Raw genomic sequence first — 18,568 nt, 5'->3', positions numbered from 1 at the left:
TTTCAAACCCACCACGCTCCAATATTCCCTCATCTATAATTTTGATACCATTGGCACGAATGGCATAGTTATGGTGGTTGAAATGAACCAATGAGCAGAGGGCTGCTAGGTCAAACTTGGACTGAAGTGGTTAGCTATGCAGCAGAACTGCCTCAGTATCCACTCAGTGTTTATAGGACAGCCCTATGTCAGTCTATCCCTCACCATCCACTAACCTGCAACTATAACCAAGGCAACAGTAAAGTAAAAAAAATGTAATTTAAAGCACAAGGACAATTTAGACAAAACAAATGTATATGTCTCTAAAAATGACTCACTCTTTGAGAGGGCCTGGTTTACAAAGTGAGTGCACAGCAGTCTGACCTTTCCTTACAGCATTAACATTTATGGAAATCTGGGGGAATGAAAGCTGTGAATAACAAAATATTGGGCCTCTTAAGTCTGCAAAGAAAATGCCAGCTCACACCGCCCAGAATAGAAAATCGACCCACACCTTTGTGCTGTTCGGTATGGAGTGACAGAATGAGGTATTTAGCAGCCTGACCTTAAGCACTTAATCACCCAGAACACGCAAACTGCACACAGTCTCCCAGCCCACTCTTTCTCAGTCGAGAGAGAGAGAGAGAGAGAGAGAGAATGAGAGAGGACCAGAGGCAGAAGTTAAAGCCCTCTCCACACGCAAAGACCACACTAAATAGAACATCACTTCCTTAGCAGGTGGCTCCATTAAGCTAATTTTCCCCCTCTCACCTTTACCGGGGTGATTGAGGTGAGGCACTTGAGATTCAAATGTCCGTGTGGCTCCACCATGGTTAGCCTTGAATGCACTAGCTGTGTGGTGGGTGTTGGGGCTAAGGGCTAGGAACAGAAACACTGCCTGTCGAAATGCTTCCCAGTCGAAACAGTTAGCGGGGCGGGATTCGTGTTTTCTGTCATTCAGAGAGAGACGAGAGGGCCAGCAGCAGCAAGACCCTACTGTCTGCAGTGCACTACTAGTTTCATGGACATTTTGTTCACTTGAGAAGTACTGCAACAAACATCTTAGCTAAAAAAGTACATTTATTTCAGATTTATTGATTGATCTATTTTGAGGAAGTGTTCAATAGGGACAAACAGTAACATTGCCGTTTTTTTCAAGCAACGGCCTTTAGGGAGTATGAAAGAACAGACGTCCTCGTCGCCTAGCCGAGTTCTGCTTGGAGCCAACCGGACCCATGTATGTGGACGCCTTAACTGTCACGGCAACATGCTGGGCAGTACTGGCACGCTTTCACAGGAAGTGCCTAATCCTGACTTCCTTTCTTCCACATGGGGCGGGGGCCGTCCTTGGTGAGATGGGTGGGTGGAGGGTGAGGGGCAATCCTAAAATCTCAATTAACAATGTGGCAAATTAACCACAGGCACATTCTTTAAATCTAATGAACTATTTTCAGCTGCCTGATAACATTTATCTGACACACACGGGGAGAAAGAGCAAGTGTGTGTGTAGGCCTAACATTTCCAAGTTTAAAATATGTCTCAACCATAAAAACTGCCAATTGAGAAACAGATAGGTGAGGTGATGTAGAGCGTTGAGTATTCTTCACCATGCCACAGTCTTTCGTGAACCCTGCATCGAATCCACCCCCATACAATCCCACAAGATGCTTTCAGTCGCGGTAAACTAGCTAATCCCCCCCATGGTCACGCTTAAAGCAATTCCCCGCAGATCATTGTTTCAGAACTGTTTGAGTTAATCACTGATTAACTGGCAAAACAAGCCCCTGAGCCAGAGCTAAAAACAGAGTCCCTCTGCTGCTCTTCTGGTTCTCACACAAAACACCCAACAGAAGGAACCAAACAGAATTTCCATTACCCCTCCTGCTATTACAATAACCACTAATATAGGCCTGTGCTTGGTGGTGGTTAATCCTTGTGCAACGATCACAAAAATATCCTTAAATTAAACATCGACAAAATGAGAAAAACAGGGCAAGAAGCCCAAAGTCTAGGTTGTAAGAAAAGTCTTTGGTGTGAAATACTTTTCTGATTAAAATGTTTGGTGTGATAAACATGCTGACTAACAGCTACTCCTCACTGGGGACACACCACACCAAGGCATTCCGTCAGACATTCATTAGTGCTGTTCTCAGGATCACAAGCAAACACAAACATGCACTGTTAAACATCACATTACACACCCATGTTTCACTATGGTGATCCAAACATTTATATCAACGCCACTATACAGTAACTGTATCAACCTGCCCCCTACACAACCAGACTGTCCTTGACAACTAGACTAATTAACAACGTTAAAAACCTAGGCCCCGGCATCGCCATGACAACCTCTTGTATGAGCACAGTTGGCCCTAATAGACCCACTTGTTTGAACCAATGTAATTAATTGACCACACCTCCATTCAGCTGCTAGTGGCAAGTCTCTGTAATTGACTGCCCCTGTTGCTCAGGCAGAGCAAGACACCTCGCCTTGTATCGAGAATCTGGACCTGCCTCACGTCCACCACAACACAGCTCCACATGGAGCCTTGACTTCCCCTTCTATGTGACCAAGGCATACAGTAACTGCTGTGAATGAAAGTCAGAAACCTCTTGCGTGTATTCAACATCCATGAGTGGAGATCTCGGTCTCAGTTTGAATATTGTGGTAAAGCATTTGCATGGTGTCTCTAGCTGTGCACAGGTTGGTGCCCTTATAAAGCAGAGCCATTGAGATGCAGAGCCTGCAGCTCTCTTCATCTCTGTATCCATATGAACATGCATTAATATTAATGGAGTCTGAGGAGGTCAGCTGGGTCTCTGGACTGAGGCATCCTCACACAGATCTGGAGTGAAGAGAGCAAGCGAGCTACACACAAGGGGGAGGGAGAAGCTAGAGTGGACAGAGCCGGTTTTCCAGCCCCCCGTCTTCCAGCCCCCCGTCTTCCAGCCCCCCGTGTTCCAGCCCCCCGTGTTCCAGCCCCCTGTGTTCCAGCCCCCTGTGTTCCAGCCCCCTGTGTTCAACTCCACCCGAGCTCAGAATGAAAGAAATACACAGAATGAGATAGATAAAGACCAAGCTGAAGCACTGATGTGCGCGCACACACACCTCTACATCACACATAAACAGAAACGCATTGTACCCATTTACGTCCTCCCTTGCTTCCCCTCTCTCTAATCTCTTCATGAGGGGTGTTCGTTTGTGGAAGAGAAGAACCTCGGGGGTGAATACTTAGTTATTTGTGCTTGAAGAGACTCAGGCGGATACCTCTTTATGAGAGCGTGTCACTCCCCATTTGTCTCTGCTCGGCAGCACCGGAGAAAGCAGCGCAGTGCTCTAAAAGAACCCTCCGGAAGCACAGGCCGGCAGCGTGGGATAAAGCATTCCCGGCTCCGGTCTGCTGTTGAGGCCAACTGCAGAGTACTCATTAGCTCTCATCACATAATCCCTCGCACTTAGTTCCACACACACACACTTTCTCATATTTAAAAGATGGGTTGGCATAGTCAGGGATTCCTCTGTGAAGCCGAACCACAGACATCCATTGGAACAGTCTATCTGTAAACTCTGAATCCTCTGAAAGCAATTCAACAAAACTCTGCATGGAGAACCGAAATCTTTCAACTGAGAATCCCAATGGGAAAAAACACAAAAACATTCTAGAGAAATCTTCTGGGTCTTGTCTAACCAGCATGCACCAATCAGTAGAGCAGCTTGTTTCATATGGTTGTGTTTGAAATGTCAGGCTTGTGCTGGAGGGAATGGGGGGGATGGATGCTGCGCCACACACACATACAAAGCTCTGGGAGGGTGTAATGGGTCCTGCAGGTAAACAGGATGAGGAAGGCGCTCGTGGTTCTGCTTGAGGCAAACTAGACCCTTCTGTTCCAGCATTTAGCAGACTAGTGCTCCACTGATTAGCAATTAATAATGGAGAGACAAAGGGGTGTTTCACCCCAGGAGAGAGATGGTGAGATGAGGGACATGGGGGTAAGGAACAGAGGATCCTAGTCTCCCAGAGAGCAATAGTGAAAGGTTTCAATGTGAAGGAAAGCTGGGGATACACAGGATTTGTTTTCATGGCCGGTGAAGCTAGAGAAATACATTACAAATCCATCAGCTTGCATTTAGTCAGAAAGTCTCCACACAATTACTCATCGGCCTTGGGGTTAATCACTCAGGCAATTTCTGCATTTTCTGTACCTGACTTACTGTATATAACAACAACAAAATGCTAATATCATGTTATTATGCTATCTACGTGGGGATAGGCTTGGCTGATATGCGGTTTCCCATAAATTCATGTCATAAACATCCACAGAAATCTGACAGAGCAATAAACATAAAACAGAGATGAAACATTCTCTGGATTTAATCATGGAAACCTGAACTAAACTCCGAATGCCCCACGCTGGTTTCATCAGCCGACAAGTGCCACAACACAACCTCTCATTAAATGTGATAATAAATGTGCACTGGCAATGAGGATAATAAACAGGTATATTTAAATCTCTGTTTATGACATGGATAACATGGCTTGTATCACTTGTCTCAACAGGGAGGTCCTCTCTAGCGTATGAAGTTACATCGAGTTCTCCGACAGTGGCCATGACAACACGGCTTTATTTGACCATGTACGCATCGCCCCACCCATATCAAAAAGCCGCAGAACTAGAGAACCTGAATAATAAAATTGCAAGTACTGTGTGTTTCGGGGATTTATGTGGGCAAATGGCTGAGAGAGCAACACTGTGTGTTTCAGGTATTTATGTGGGCAAATGGCTGAGCGAGCAACACTGTGTGTTTCAGGTATTTATGTGGGCAAATGGCTGAGCGAGCAACAATGTGTGTTTCAGGTATTTATGTGGGCAAATGGCTGAGCGAGCAACACTGTGTGTTTCGGGTATTTATGTGGGCAAATGGCTGAGCGAGCAACAATGTGTGTTTCGGGTATTTATGTGGGCAAATGGCTGAGCGAGCAACACTGTGTGTTTCGGGTATTTATGTGGGCAAATGGCTGAGCGAGCAACAATGTGTGAAAGGAAGCGGCATATAATAAAAAGGTACAGATTGTAAAATAGTTCTACAGAGAAAAGTTCTGGGCTCACTAGGAGAAGTTGTGTGTGTGTGTGTGTGGTAGTATGCCCTTTGCAGGACAATCATCATCATTATCAGCACAGACCGGCCCAGCCCAGCCCACGTAACAGCATTCCATCCTTGATCAATGCCCTCATGAATTAAATTAGAGTGCATGACTACCTGTGATAAGACCCACAGGATCCACACAGATCTGAGGGGGAGATATCAACCCTGTATGGTTCTCTTCAGCAGGCCAATCAGTCAGCCAGTCATCCAGCCAGCCAGAGGTAGATAAATAGGCCAAGGTGAACTCACCCTCCCTCACCACAGCTCTCATCTCTCCTGAGACAGCACAGAGATGAGGGGTATAATTAAAGATAATCAACCTCATCAGATGGAGGCTCGGTGGAACTAACGGTTGCTACAGGAGAGGCTGGTTTAACATTGTACTTCTAGGTACTTTGTAACAAGGTCATTCTATACCCTAACTACAGTTGTGTGTGTGTGTGTGTCTGTGTGTATAAGTGAAAAGTGCTTTCCCCCTAAAAATGGAATATATTTCCTTCTCTTTTGAATTCCACCAGTCACTCACCACACCGAGATACAAACACAGCACCACAAGTGAAACAAAGTTGGGGCTCTGTAGTGAAATGTAGAGTTAGTGGCTGTTGTTGGGGCTCTGTAATGAAATGTAGAGTTAGTGGCTGTTGTTGGGGCTCTGTAATGAAATGTAGAGTTAGTGGCTGTTGTTGGGGCTCTGTAGTGAAATGTAGAGTTAGTGGCTGTTGTTGGGGCTCTGTAGTGAAATGTAGAGTTAGTGGCTGTTGTTGGGGCTCTGTAGTGAAATGTAGAGTTAGTGGCTGTTGTTGGGGCTCTGTAGTGAAATGTAGAGTTAGTGGCTGTTGTTGGGGCTCTGTAGTGAAATGTAGAGTTAGTGGCTGTTGTTGGGGCTCTGTAGTGAAATGTAGAGTTAGTGGCTGTTGTTGGGGCTCTGTAGTGAAATGTAGAGTTAGTGGCTGTTGTTGGGGCTCTGTAGTGAAATGTAGAGTGAGTGGCTGTTGTTGAGGCTCTGTAGTGAAATGTAGAGTTAGTGGCTGTTGTTGGGGCTCTGTAGTGAAATGTAGAGTTAGTGGCTGTTGTTGGGGCTCTGTAGTGAAATGTAGAGTTAGTGGCTGTTGTCCTGTGCTGCTGAGAGCAGAGACATGTGGACTCACTTTGTCGTGTGCTGGGCTGCGGCTGCTGTGGGGGAGCATCCAGGATCTTGGGGGTGCAGACCAGGTGCTGAGATGAGAGGTTCTGCTGCCGTCTCTGTAGGCAGGCTAACATGGCTGCAGCTTTCTGGGGGTTCTACAGCCGCTTGGACCTCGGGGGAACCTGAGAGGGACAGGGAGAGAAAAACACATCCGTTAGCTTTTGATCATGTATTAAATTACAAGCTGCTGGCTGTTGAACTGAATGCAAAACCCAAAACTGAAGTCAAAGCCCTGTAAGCAAACTCTTACCACACTGATGGAGTTCTCCCCCTCAGGGGTTTCCCTGTGCTCTCCCTCCAATACATGCATGCTCTCTACTTTCCTTTTTAAAGCCGAAATCTTTTCATTTATTTTTTATTTATTTTTTAAACCGTTTCCACCTCAGGCCCGTATTACCATAGTCAAACTCAGCAACCCCTTTGAACTGCGGACACTACATATCTAAGAATGTAAAATCACTTAACATCAAACCAACTTCCCCACTCCCTTTAGACGCTAGGATGGCTCTTCACTGTTCTCCATATTGCCCTGTCTGTTGCAATAACACAGTCCATTTACACGGTCTGCTGTTGCTGCCAGCTGCATCCTGTACCCAGTCAATAGCCCGGTCCTCAGAGACTCTAGAATTGCTCTATGAATTGATGGTGGTATTGATCATGAGCGAAAATCCAAAAGTAGCTTGTTCTCCCAAATGGCTTTGGCACACACACACACACACACACACACACACACACACACACACACACACAAAAAGGTGTGTTTGTGTATGAAGTGTTTTCCCCAGTATCTTTGATCTTAGTTATCATTCTGAACACCAGGCCTAAGTGGGGTACTATATTCTATCCCCTATAAATACTATAGGTGCATAGGCCTACCTGCAACATCCGATAGTACGGAACGATCATTTTTGTGTCAGCAAATCAAAATACTATTTTATATTCCCGGCCAAAATAAACTGCACCGCTGAAATTTCAATTGAAGTGAATGCCTTGCACACAGCTGTCTCAGAGAGGCTTCATTTCTTTATCCTCCCTCTCTTCCGCTTTTCTTCTACAGTTCTTTGGCTGATTGTTTTCATTTCTGCCTCTAGGGCCACAGGCCAGCTTAAGTGAGTCAGATGCAGGAGACAGAGCGCAGTGACTGGCTGCAGAAACAGAATTACCTCCACCTCAAAAGGGAGGAACAACGTGGCTTTCATTCTAGTCAGGTGCTTGAAGAGATCCACCCCACCTCTCACCCCAGTCTGCCTCTCCTCTCATACTTTGACAGCCCCACTTCAAAACCACCCAGCACAGCCTCCCTCATGTGATCACACACAGCTGAAAAGCTAAAAGCCTCTCTCGATGGTCGGACTTCATTTTGAAAAGAATACCAAATTCACAACAAACCTTCATTACTCCGCATTTGTCAAAGGAGGGCAGAAGAGAAAAGGCACAGAGCGAACGAAAAGGAACCTCGGGGGGAAATGCAGTCCCTGCTTTACCGGCGAAAACTAAGAGACAAGTATCAGAATACCTTCCATTAGGCTACTCCCAAAATTTTCTCCTGGATAAAAATGCATCAAAAAAGGCCTTATCATTCAGAGGCCACTGCTTTATTTAAGCAGAAAAATAACATTCTTAGAGGGGGAAAAAACGAAGCGAGAAAAGGAAATGGTCATGCATAACTGACAACGTTTCTTTCATCCCATCAACATCTAAAAGTTAAATAAAGTGGTTGTGAGCCCTTCGAGTAAAAGTGCTTTTGCGTTCTCCATTAGACTGCCTCTAAAAGGACAGAGTACACAGATTAAAGTGAGTTCAGGGAGCACCAGTCCTGTTGACAGCATCTGAGCTAAAGGGCTCATTCTATTGCCTGTCAGACATTTTCTGTCGCTTACTCACTCAGTGATAAAGGTTCTCCTAACTTTAGCTGACAAAGTTAATGCATGACAAAGTAAATGTTTCATTGCAAACACATGCAGCACATTTTACAATTCGAGGCATTGTTTAAACCCAAGATATCTTGTGTTCATCATCCAGTCAACCACCTGTCAGCAAGATAACAACACATCTCTACTCCAGCCTTATTACAGCTGTGACCCAATAGGGATTTGAAGCAGAAACATCATGGTCATGTATCCAATTCCCCACCTACTAAGCCATAGTGCTTACTGATTATAAACAGTGGTTTGAGCCCTGAATGCTGATTGTCTGACAGCCATGAGATATTATACCGTATTAGAGGTCGACAGATTAAATCGGAATGGCTGATGAATTAGGGCCGATTTCAAGTTTTCATAACAATCGGAAATCTGTATTTTTGGACACCGATTTAATCTTTATTTAACGAGGCAAGTCAGTTAAACAACACATTCTTATTTTCAATGAAGGCCTAGGAACGAGGCAGAAAGACAGATTTTTACCGTGTCAGCTCGGGGGATCTTACAGTTAACTAGTCCAACGGTCTCACGAGGAGCCTGCCTGTTACACGAATGCAGTAAGCCAAGGTAAGTTGCAAACTAGCATTAAACTTATCTTATAAAAAACAATCAGTCAACGACTGCCGTTGCTCCAATGTGTACTTAACTATAAACATCAATGCCTTTCTTAAAATCAATACACAAGTATATATTTTTAAACCTGCATATTTAGCTAAAGGAAATCCAGGTTAGCAGGCAATATTAACCAGGTGAAATTGTGTCATTTCTCTTGCGTTCATTGCACGCAGAGTTAAGGTATATGCAACAGTTTGGGCCTCCTGGCTCTTTGTGAACTAATTTGCTAGAATTTTACGTAATTATGACATAACATTGAAGGTTGTGCAATGTATCAGGAATATTTAGACTCATGGATGCCACCCGTTAGATAAAATACGGAACGGAATAAACTTTTTGTTTTTGAGGTGATAGTTTCCGGATTTGACCTAAGGCTCGTATTTCTGTGTGTTTATTATAGTTAAGTCTATGATTTGATATTTGATAGAGCAGTCTGACTGAGGGGTGGTAGGCAGCAGCAGGCTCGTAATAGTCAAAGGTATATGGTTGACAGAAATAGTCGACGCGTTATAATTCCTGTAATAACTTGCGGCTGAACTTGAAAGGGGATCCTTTGTTATTTTACCGTTCATGTCTTCCATAGAGAATGTCTTGATCTACTTCAAATAAGGTCTGTGTTTCGTGCTTAAACCGCCTCTGTTCATGTCTTCCATAGAGAATGTCTTGATCTACTTCCAATAAGGTCTGTGTTTCGTTCAGGCTTAAACCTCCTCTGTTCATGTCTTCCATAGAGAATGTCTTGATCTACTTCCAATAAGGTCTGTGTTTCGTTCAGGCTTAAACCGCCTCTGTTCATGTCTTCCATAGAGAATGTCTTGATCTACTTCCAATAAGGTCTGTGTTTCGTTCAGGCTTAAACCACCTCTGTTCATGTCTTCCATAGAGAATGTCTTGATCTACTTCAAATAAGGTCTGTGTTTCGTTCAGGCTTAAACCACCTCTGTTCATGTCTTCCATAGAGAATGTCTTGATCTACTTCAAATAAGGTCTGTGTTTCGTGCTTAAACCGCCTCTGTTCATGTCTTCCATAGAGAATGTCTTGATCTACTTCCAATAAGGTCTGTGTTTCGTTCAGGCTTAAACCTCCTCTGTTCATGTCTTCCATAGAGAATGTCTTGATCTACTTCCAATAAGGTCTGTGTTTCGTACTTAAACCACCTCTGTTCATGTCTTCCATAGAGAATGTCTTGATCTACTTCCAATAAGGTCTGTGTTTCGTTCAGGCTTAAACCTCCTCTGTTCATGTCTTCCATAGAGAATGTCTTGATCTACTTCCAATAAGGTCTGTGTTTCGTACAGGCTTAAACCACCTCTGTTCATGTCTTCCATAGAGAATGTCTTGATCTACTTCCAATAAGGTCTGTGTTTCGTTCAGGCTTAAACCTCCTCTGTTCATGTCTTCCATAGAGAATGTCTTGATCTACTTCCAATAAGGTCTGTGTTTCGTTCAGGCTTAAACCTCCTCTGTTCATGTCTTCCATACAGAATGTCTTGATCTACTTCAAATCAGGTCTGTGTTTCGTACTTAAACCTCCTCTGTTCATGTCTTCCATAGAGAATGTCTTGATCTACTTCAAATAAGGTCTGTGTTTCGTGCTTAAACCGCCTCGGCGTTTTGATACCCATGTAAATCTCACTAGGATAAGGTAACGTTTGTCAAAATAGTTTCATAAATCCACTCTACAAATTTTTTTATCTTCGCTTATATTTAGCCAATATTGATCAGAGTTACCTTGTCCTATGGATATCTACACAGTTATAAAATTGGCAAGGTGGTGTAAGCCTACACGAAACACAGACCTTATTTTAAGTGAATCTAAAAATATCCTATGGAATAAATGAATGAAGGAACCGCTTTTCAGATTTTGCTAGAAGGTGTCATGGGAATTATGACTCGCACTTTGGTAGTCAATTCTTACCATGTCCATTATTAAAATAGGATTGCCTGCATATAGAAATTACAGTTTTCGTTTTCAACATTCATCACAGGCAACTTAAACTCTATTTTTATTCAAACAGTTGAGAGTATTTGTCTCCTAAGCAGACTCTCCAGTATCATTGTCACTTCAGAGCTGTGTGTGTGTTTTACAGATGGCAGAGAAAAGCAGAGCACCAGTGTGGGACTATTACATGGCACCAGGGAAAGCAAGGTGTCTTATTTGTGATAAAGATAAGCATGGGGTCAGCAACGGCTAAATAAAAAAATACCACCAACCTGTGGAATCACCTTAAGAACACCCATCCAAAAGCCCGTAATATGTATTATATTAAAGTTAAAATAAGTGTTCATTAAGTATTGTCGCAATTGTCATTATTACAAAAGTGTGTGTGTGTGTGTGTATATATATATATTTAAAAAAAATATATATATATATATATATACACACACACACTTTTTAAAATTGTATTTATTTAAATCGGCATCGGCTTTTTTTGTCTTCCAATAATCGGTATCGGGGTTGAAAAATCATAAAAATCGGTCAACCTCTAGACCGTATACCACGGGTATGACAAAACATTTATTTTTACTGCTCTAATTACGTTGGTAACCAGTTTATAATAGCAATAAGGCACTTCGGGGGTTTGTGGCATATGGCCAATATACCACAGCTAAAAAGGTCTGTATCCAGGCACTGCGTTGTGCATAAAAACAGCCCTTAGCTGTAGTATATTGGCCATATACCACACCTCCTCAGGCCCTAATGCTTAATTCAAAAGGCCTCCAACAAACTACTGCTGAACAGTTTTCCCTCAAATTAACACCAGCTAATATGTACCCCAGCTCCTGACTCGACTTAAACCTCACTTAGATCTACTCAGTTCCTCCTCTTCTTCCAACCAATTGCCTGGGAGCTTTGTGCTCTAGTCTACAAGGTCTCCACGGCAATGGATAATGAGAAAAGGAGAGTGGCAAGGACGGTAAATCCTTGCCACTTTGGGGTGACATCAGTGGCTCCGATAAGAGGTGTTATCAGGCGTGATGCGGTCCTCTGAGGGTCTGCCACAGAGATAAGGACCTCTGGCTCTGCACTCCATCTTTTGTCTCCCAAGGTTTCCCTGATAAGGATGTTTTGGCAGACAAAATGTTCGCTCCAACAATGATGGACTGAGGACAACATTTGTAGGGGGCCTGAGGGAATGGCATTGGAAAATAAAATGTCTAATTGTACAAACTATTGTCTTTTGCCTGGGCTCTTGAGAAACGGGATTGTGTGTGGGAAGATAACGAGGTCATTTGGAAGGGAGAATGGCAGTGATGGGGAGCTAGATGATGATGGCTGTTATAGTTTAAAATGGACAGAGGTATGACATGATCCTCTTAAATTCTTACTGGATCCAGATGGCATCCCCCAGGGACATGCAGTCTATCCTTCAAAAAGAGTAGGATACCCTTGAGAGAGCAATTGATACGGCACATCAACCTGATATCTCATCTAGAAAGTGTGCCTTCCATTTACTGAATCATTTTGTTAGGCTGAAAGTGAGAAAGGCCATCCTTCTGGCAGATAGTAGCTTTACAGCACATAGATGAGGATGTGCTCTGCCTGACCTTCCAGTCTCTCCGCTCCTCTCTGAGCAGCCTCCAGGGCCTTGACTGGAGCAGAGTAACATTGCCCTGAGACACTTCCTTTCAATAAACACACAGACAAAAAAAAAGACACTCGCTTCACATAAACCCCCCCCCCCCCCCCCCCCCCAACCCCAATCCTCTCAGCTTGTCTTTGCAGTTCTCAGAATCCTCAGTTAATAATTAGATGATAATGAAAAAAGGTTTAGGCTGAGCGGTGCGAGCGCCCTTTTCACTCTCTAGTTGGATTAGTATGCTAATGTCCTCCCTACCCACTGTCAAATCCCTGGCAGGCCAAAAAGCAAAACACTGACACAGGAGGAACAGAACAAACTTCATACAGTAAGGTTGATTTACAGAAAAACAATTAGGTACTTGAACTTTGCTCGACATTTTTTAAAGTCTATAGACTGTGTGTGGCCTCCTTACAGAGTCATCACTCTGAATAACAGCGGTATAACCTTTTCAAAGAGCGGCCAGCCACCCCCAGGCTCTTCACAGCCTGAAATGCACCCTGTGTCTACAGTTTTACAGAACAGTAACATTGGATAAGACTCAACATTAGTGATGCGGTCACAAAGACCTGCAAAACCACAGGTTCTGTATGGGGAGGAGAGTAAAATGGGTATGAAATGACTATTTTGGTCTCGCTTTTAAAGCAATTTCCATCAATGGCCTTCAATGCCTGACTGGCAGCTTGCAGTCAAACCTAGACTATCCACTGCTCAAACAGTAGGAAGACTTGAATGTAGGCATTCACCATAGAACAGGGCTATGGGTATTGGGGTATGGCTGACCGGTCGCCATCTCTCATCATGCCGTAACACACACACACACAAAGGTCTCCTCTAAATGAATGCTGGGTCCTGTCTGAGTGATGGAGCCAAGGAGACAGGGCACGCGGAGTCTAGTCAGTCTGAAACAGATGGACAGCTACTGAAGCTGACGGTTCATCTATGCATCTCATACATTTATGGGATGTATTACTCCCGGACCAGCCAATAAGAACCATCCTGTTTCAAGTTAGCATAATTGTAATCAGAGCACGATATGAGAGACCCAGATTGCCTTTTTTCTTCTTTTTCATTTACCACAACAACAAAAAAGACTAGTTTGAACTGCAGTACATTCAAACAACCCAGGCTCACTGTGTAGGGCAGAGCAGGACATTCAAACAACCCAGGCTCACTGTGTAGGGCAGAGCAGGACATTCAAACAACCCAGGCTCACTGTGTAGAGCAGAGCAGGACATTCAAACAACCCAGGCTCACTGTGTAGAGCAGAGCAGGACATTCAAACAACCCAGGCTCACTGTGTAGAGCAGAGCAGGACATTCAAACAACCCAGGCTCACTGTGTAGAGCAGAGCAGGACATTCAAACAACCCAGGCTCACTGTGTAGAGCAGAGCAGGACATTCAAACAACCCAGGCTCACTGTGTAGAGCAGAGCATTCAAACAACCCAGGCTCACTGTGTAGAGCAGGACATTCAAACAACCCAGGCTCACTGTGTAGAGCAGAGCATGACATTCAAACAACCAAGGCTCACTGTGTAGAGCAGAGCATGACATTCAAACAACCCAGGCTCACTGTGTAGAGCAGAGCATGACATTCAAACAACCCAGGCTCACTGTGTAGAGCAGAGCATGACATTCAAACAACCCAGGCTCACTGTGTAGAGCAGAGCAGGACATTCAAACAACCCAGGGCAGTTCTGCTCTACACAGTCAGCGTGCACAAGGCCTGAGGCAGACAACAATGAGCCTCCTTTCCATTGAGATTAGCTCCTGTACAAAAGGTATTACAACAGTGTTAAGCAGGGTTTGGCAGATTGTTATTTCTATACAATGGATGCACTTGCTCAGAAATGTATGGAAAATAAATACAATGGGTGGATATAGGAACATCCCTGGAGAGATTGCTGGCTGATGCTTTTTGAGAGAACCATGAACCACATTTGTGAGCAGGAGAGAATGAGCAGTTTGGACTCAGTGAACTATTCATATTATTTTAAACATTTCTTTACACCTAGGCCTATGCAAAACAAAAAATACAATCTCCAACCAAAAATAACATTCTCTACTAGAATGGGGGGGGGGGGGGGGGTGAAAATTAGACTTACAGACACATTGACAGCTTGGGGGAAGTAGGTAACCTGAACACACAGTCCATGAACACATCCAGTGCTGGCAGGGCATCATTAATAGTTATCTGGTACAGGGCCTTGGGCTCACTCAACCCTGTCCTTGCACAGCTCACAGGTGCTAAGGTAAAAATCACCGCTTCTGCTTTGGGCATGGAGCCTGGCAATAGCAGAGAGAGCATAACCAGTAAACAGCACCTTCTCCATCCTCATCCCACACTGGCTGTGGATAACCCATGGGCATGCTGGATTACCTTTGGAAAACCTTGACTTGTAGTATATAGGCCTAATGCAAATCAAATGAAATGTATGTCACATACACATGGTTAGCAGATGTTAATGAGAGTGTAGAGAAATGCTTGTGCTTCTAGTTCTGACCATGCAGTAATATCTAACAAGTAATCTAACCTAAAACGTTCACAACAACTACCTTATACACACACAAGTGTAAAGGAATGAATACGAATATGTACATAAAAATATATGAATGAGTGATGCCCAAACAGCTTAGGCAAGATGCAGTAGATGGAATAGAGTACAGTATATACATATATGAGATGAGTAATGTAGGGTATGTAAGCATTATATAAAGTGGTTAGTGATAAATTGATTACATCAATTTTTCCATTACAAAAGTGGCTAGAGTTGAGTCAGTATGTTGGCAGCAGCCACTCAATGTTAGTGATTGCTGTTTAACAGTCTGATGGCCTTGAGATAGAAGCTGTTTTACAGTCTCTCGGTCCCTGCTTTGATGCACCTGAACTGACCTCACCTTCTAGATGATAGCGGGGTGAACAGGCAGTGGCTCGGGTGGTTGTTGTCCTTGATGATCTTTATGGCCTTCCTGTGACATCGGGTGGTGTAGGTGTCCTGGAGGGCAGGTAGTTTGCCTCCGGTGATGCGTTGTGCAGACACAATCCTCTGGACTACCCTCTGGAGAGCCTTACGGTTGTGGGCGGAGCAGTTGACGTACCAGGCGGTGATACAGCCCTACAGGATGCTCTCGATTGTGCATCTGTAAAAGTTTGTGAGTGCTTTTGGTGACAAGCCAAATTTCTTCAGCCTCCTGAGGTTGAAGAAGCGCTGCTGCGCCTTCTTCACCACGTTGTCTGTGTGGGTGGACCATTTCAGTTTGTCCGTAATGTGTACGCAGAGGAACTTAAAACTTTCCACCTTCTCCACTCCTGTCCCGTCAATGTAGATAGGGGGCTGCTCCCTCTGCTGTTTCCTGAAGTCCACGATCATCTCCTTCATTTTGTTGACATTGAGTGTGAGGTTATTTTCCTGACACCACACTCCGAGGGCCCTCACCTCCTCCCTGTAGGCTGTCTCGTTGTTGTTGGTAATCAAGCCTACTACTGTAGTGTCGTCTGCAAACTTGATGATTGAGTTGGAGGCATGCATGGCCACGCAGTCGTGGGTGAACAGGGAGTACAGGAGAGGGCTGAGAACGCACCCTTGTGGGGACCCAGTGTTGAGGATCAGTGGGGTGGAGAGGTTGTTAACTACCCTCACCACCTGGGGTCGGCCCTTCAGGAAGTCCAGGACCCAGTTGCACAGGGGTCGAGTTTGGAGTTTGGAGGGTACTATGGTGTCAAATGCTGAGCTGTAATCGATGAACATCATTCTTATATAGATATTCCTCTTGTCCAGATGGGTTAGGGCAGTCTGCAGTGTGATGGCGATTGTGGACCAATTGGGGTGGTAAGCAAATTGGAGTGGGTCTAGGGTGTCAGGTAGGGTGGAGGTGATATGGTCCTTGACTAGTCTCTCAAAGCACTTCATGATGACGGAAGTGAGTGCTACAGGGCGGTAGTCATTTAACTCAGTTACCTTAGCTTTCTTGGGAACAGGAACAGTGATGGCCCTCTTGAAGCACGTGGGAACAGCAGACTGGGATAAGGATGAATTGAATATGTCTGCAAACACACCAGCCAGTTTATCTGCGCATGCTCTGAGGATGCAGCCGGGGATGCCGTCTGGGCCTGCACCGTTGCGAGGGTTAACACGTTTGAATGTTTTACTCACGTTGGCGACAGTGAAGAAGAGCCTGCAGGTTTTGGTAGCGGGCTGTGTCAGTGACACTGTATTGTCCTCAAAGTGAAATGTTATTTTACCCCCTTTTCGTGTTATCCAATTGTTAGTAGTTACTATCTTGTCTCATCGCTACAACTCCCGTACGGGCTCGGGAGAGACGCAGGTCGAAAGCCACGCGTCCTCCAAAACACAACCCAACCAAGACACACTGCTTCTTAACACAGCGCGCATCCAACTCGGAAGCCAGCCGCACCAATGTGTCGGAGGAAACACCGTGCACCTGGCGACCTGGTTAGCGTGCACTGCGCCCGGCCCGCCACAGGAGTCGCTAGTGCGCGATGAGACAAGGATATCCCTACCGGCCAAACCCTCCCTAACCCGGACGACGCTAGCCCAATTGTGCGTCGCCCCACGGAGCAAGACATCATGGTCCGCGACGGAGCTGGTTTTTCTTTTGTAGTCCGTGATTGACTGTAGACCCTGCCACATACCTCTTGTGTCTGAGCCGTTGAATTGCGACTCTACTTTGTCTCTATACTGACGCTTAGCTTGTTTGATTGCCTTGCGGAGGGAATAGCTACACTTTGTATTCCGTCATGTTTCCGGTCACCTTGCCCAGTTTTGCGCGAATTCTTCCCTCAATCCACGGTTTCTGGTTGGGGAAGGTTTTAATAGACGCTGTAGGTACAACATCACCGATGCACTTGTAAATAAACTCGCTCACCGAATCAGCGTATTCGTCAATGCTGTTGTTCGCCGCAATGCGGAACATATCCCAGTCCACGTGATCGAAGCAATCTTGAAGCGTGGAATCCGATTGGTCGGACCGGCATTGAACAGACCTGAGCGCGGGTGCTTCCTGTTTTAGTTTTTGTCTATAGGCTGGGAGCAACAAAATGGAGTCGTGGTCAGCTTTTCCAAAGGGAGGGCGGGGGAGGGCCTTATATGTGTCGCGGAAGTTAGAATAACAATGGTCAAGGGCTTTGCCAGCCCTTGTAGAACAATCGATATGCTGATAGAATTTGGGGAGCCTTGTTTTCAGATTAGCCTTGTTAAAATCCCTAGCTGCAATAAATGCAGCCTCAGGATATGTGGTTTCCAGTTTACATAGAGTCGAATTAAGTTCTTTCAGGGCCGTCGATGTGTCTGCTTGGGGGGGAATATACACGACTGTGATTATGATCGAAGAGAATTATCTTGAAGATAATGCGGTCGGCATTTGATTGTGAGGAATTCTAAATCAGGTGAAGAAAAGGACTTGAGTTCCTGTATGTTGTTATGATCACACCACGTCTCGTTAATCATAAGGCATACACCCCGCCCGTCTTCTTACCAGAGATAGGCTGGTTTCTGTCGGCGCAATACGTGAAGAAACCAGGTGGCTGTACCGACTCAGATAGCGTGTCTCGAGTGAACCATGTTTCTGTAAAAACAAAGAACGTTACAGTCTCTGATGTCTCTCTGGAATGCTACCCTTGCTCGGATTTCGTCTACCTTGTTGTCAAGAGACTGCACATTGGCGAGTAGAATGCTCGGGAGCGGTGTGCGATGTGCCCGTCTACGGAGCCTGACCAGAAGACCGCTCTGTCTGCCCCTTCTACGGCGCCGTTGTTTTGGGTCGCCGGTTGGGATCCGATCCATTGTCCTGGGTGGTAGGCCAAACAGAGGATCCGCTTCGGGAAAGTCGTATTCCTGGTCGTAATGTTGGTGAGTTGACGTTGCTCTTATATCCAATAGTTCCTCCCGACTGTATGTAATAAAACCTAAGATTTCTGGGGTAACATCCTAAGAAATAACACACACACACAAAAAAAAAATGCTGCATAGTTTCCTAGGAACGCAAAGCGAGGCGGCCATCTCTGTCGGCGCCGGAAGTTTCACAGTTAGTGAGGTACAGTGCACAGACAAATCTCTGCGTTGTCATACAGACGTTCCCCATTAAAATTTCCCATCCTGGGCTTTCCATCCCACAT

At 44.9% G+C, this 18,568-nt stretch overlaps 1 protein-coding gene across 2 annotated transcripts in view; it reads right to left on the bottom strand.

Annotated features, from left to right (window-relative positions):
* The window catches only part of LOC110537160 (protein FAM222A), a 42,238-nt gene that overhangs the window by 9,350 nt on the left and 14,320 nt on the right, over nt 1-18,568 (bottom strand). For both annotated transcript variants that reach the window (XM_021622984.2, XM_021622983.2), the window contains exon 2: nt 6,274-6,433. In XM_021622984.2, coding sequence (XP_021478659.2) covers nt 6,274-6,385 — 112 coding nt within the window. In that variant the 5' untranslated portion in view covers nt 6,386-6,433. The remainder of the gene's footprint in view (nt 1-6,273; nt 6,434-18,568) is intronic.

Source organism: Oncorhynchus mykiss, chromosome 12 (genome assembly GCF_013265735.2).
Source record: "Oncorhynchus mykiss isolate Arlee chromosome 12, USDA_OmykA_1.1, whole genome shotgun sequence".
NCBI classification, from domain to species: domain Eukaryota; kingdom Metazoa; phylum Chordata; class Actinopteri; order Salmoniformes; family Salmonidae; genus Oncorhynchus; species Oncorhynchus mykiss.
This window is presented reverse-complemented; position numbering and strand designations above follow the sequence as displayed.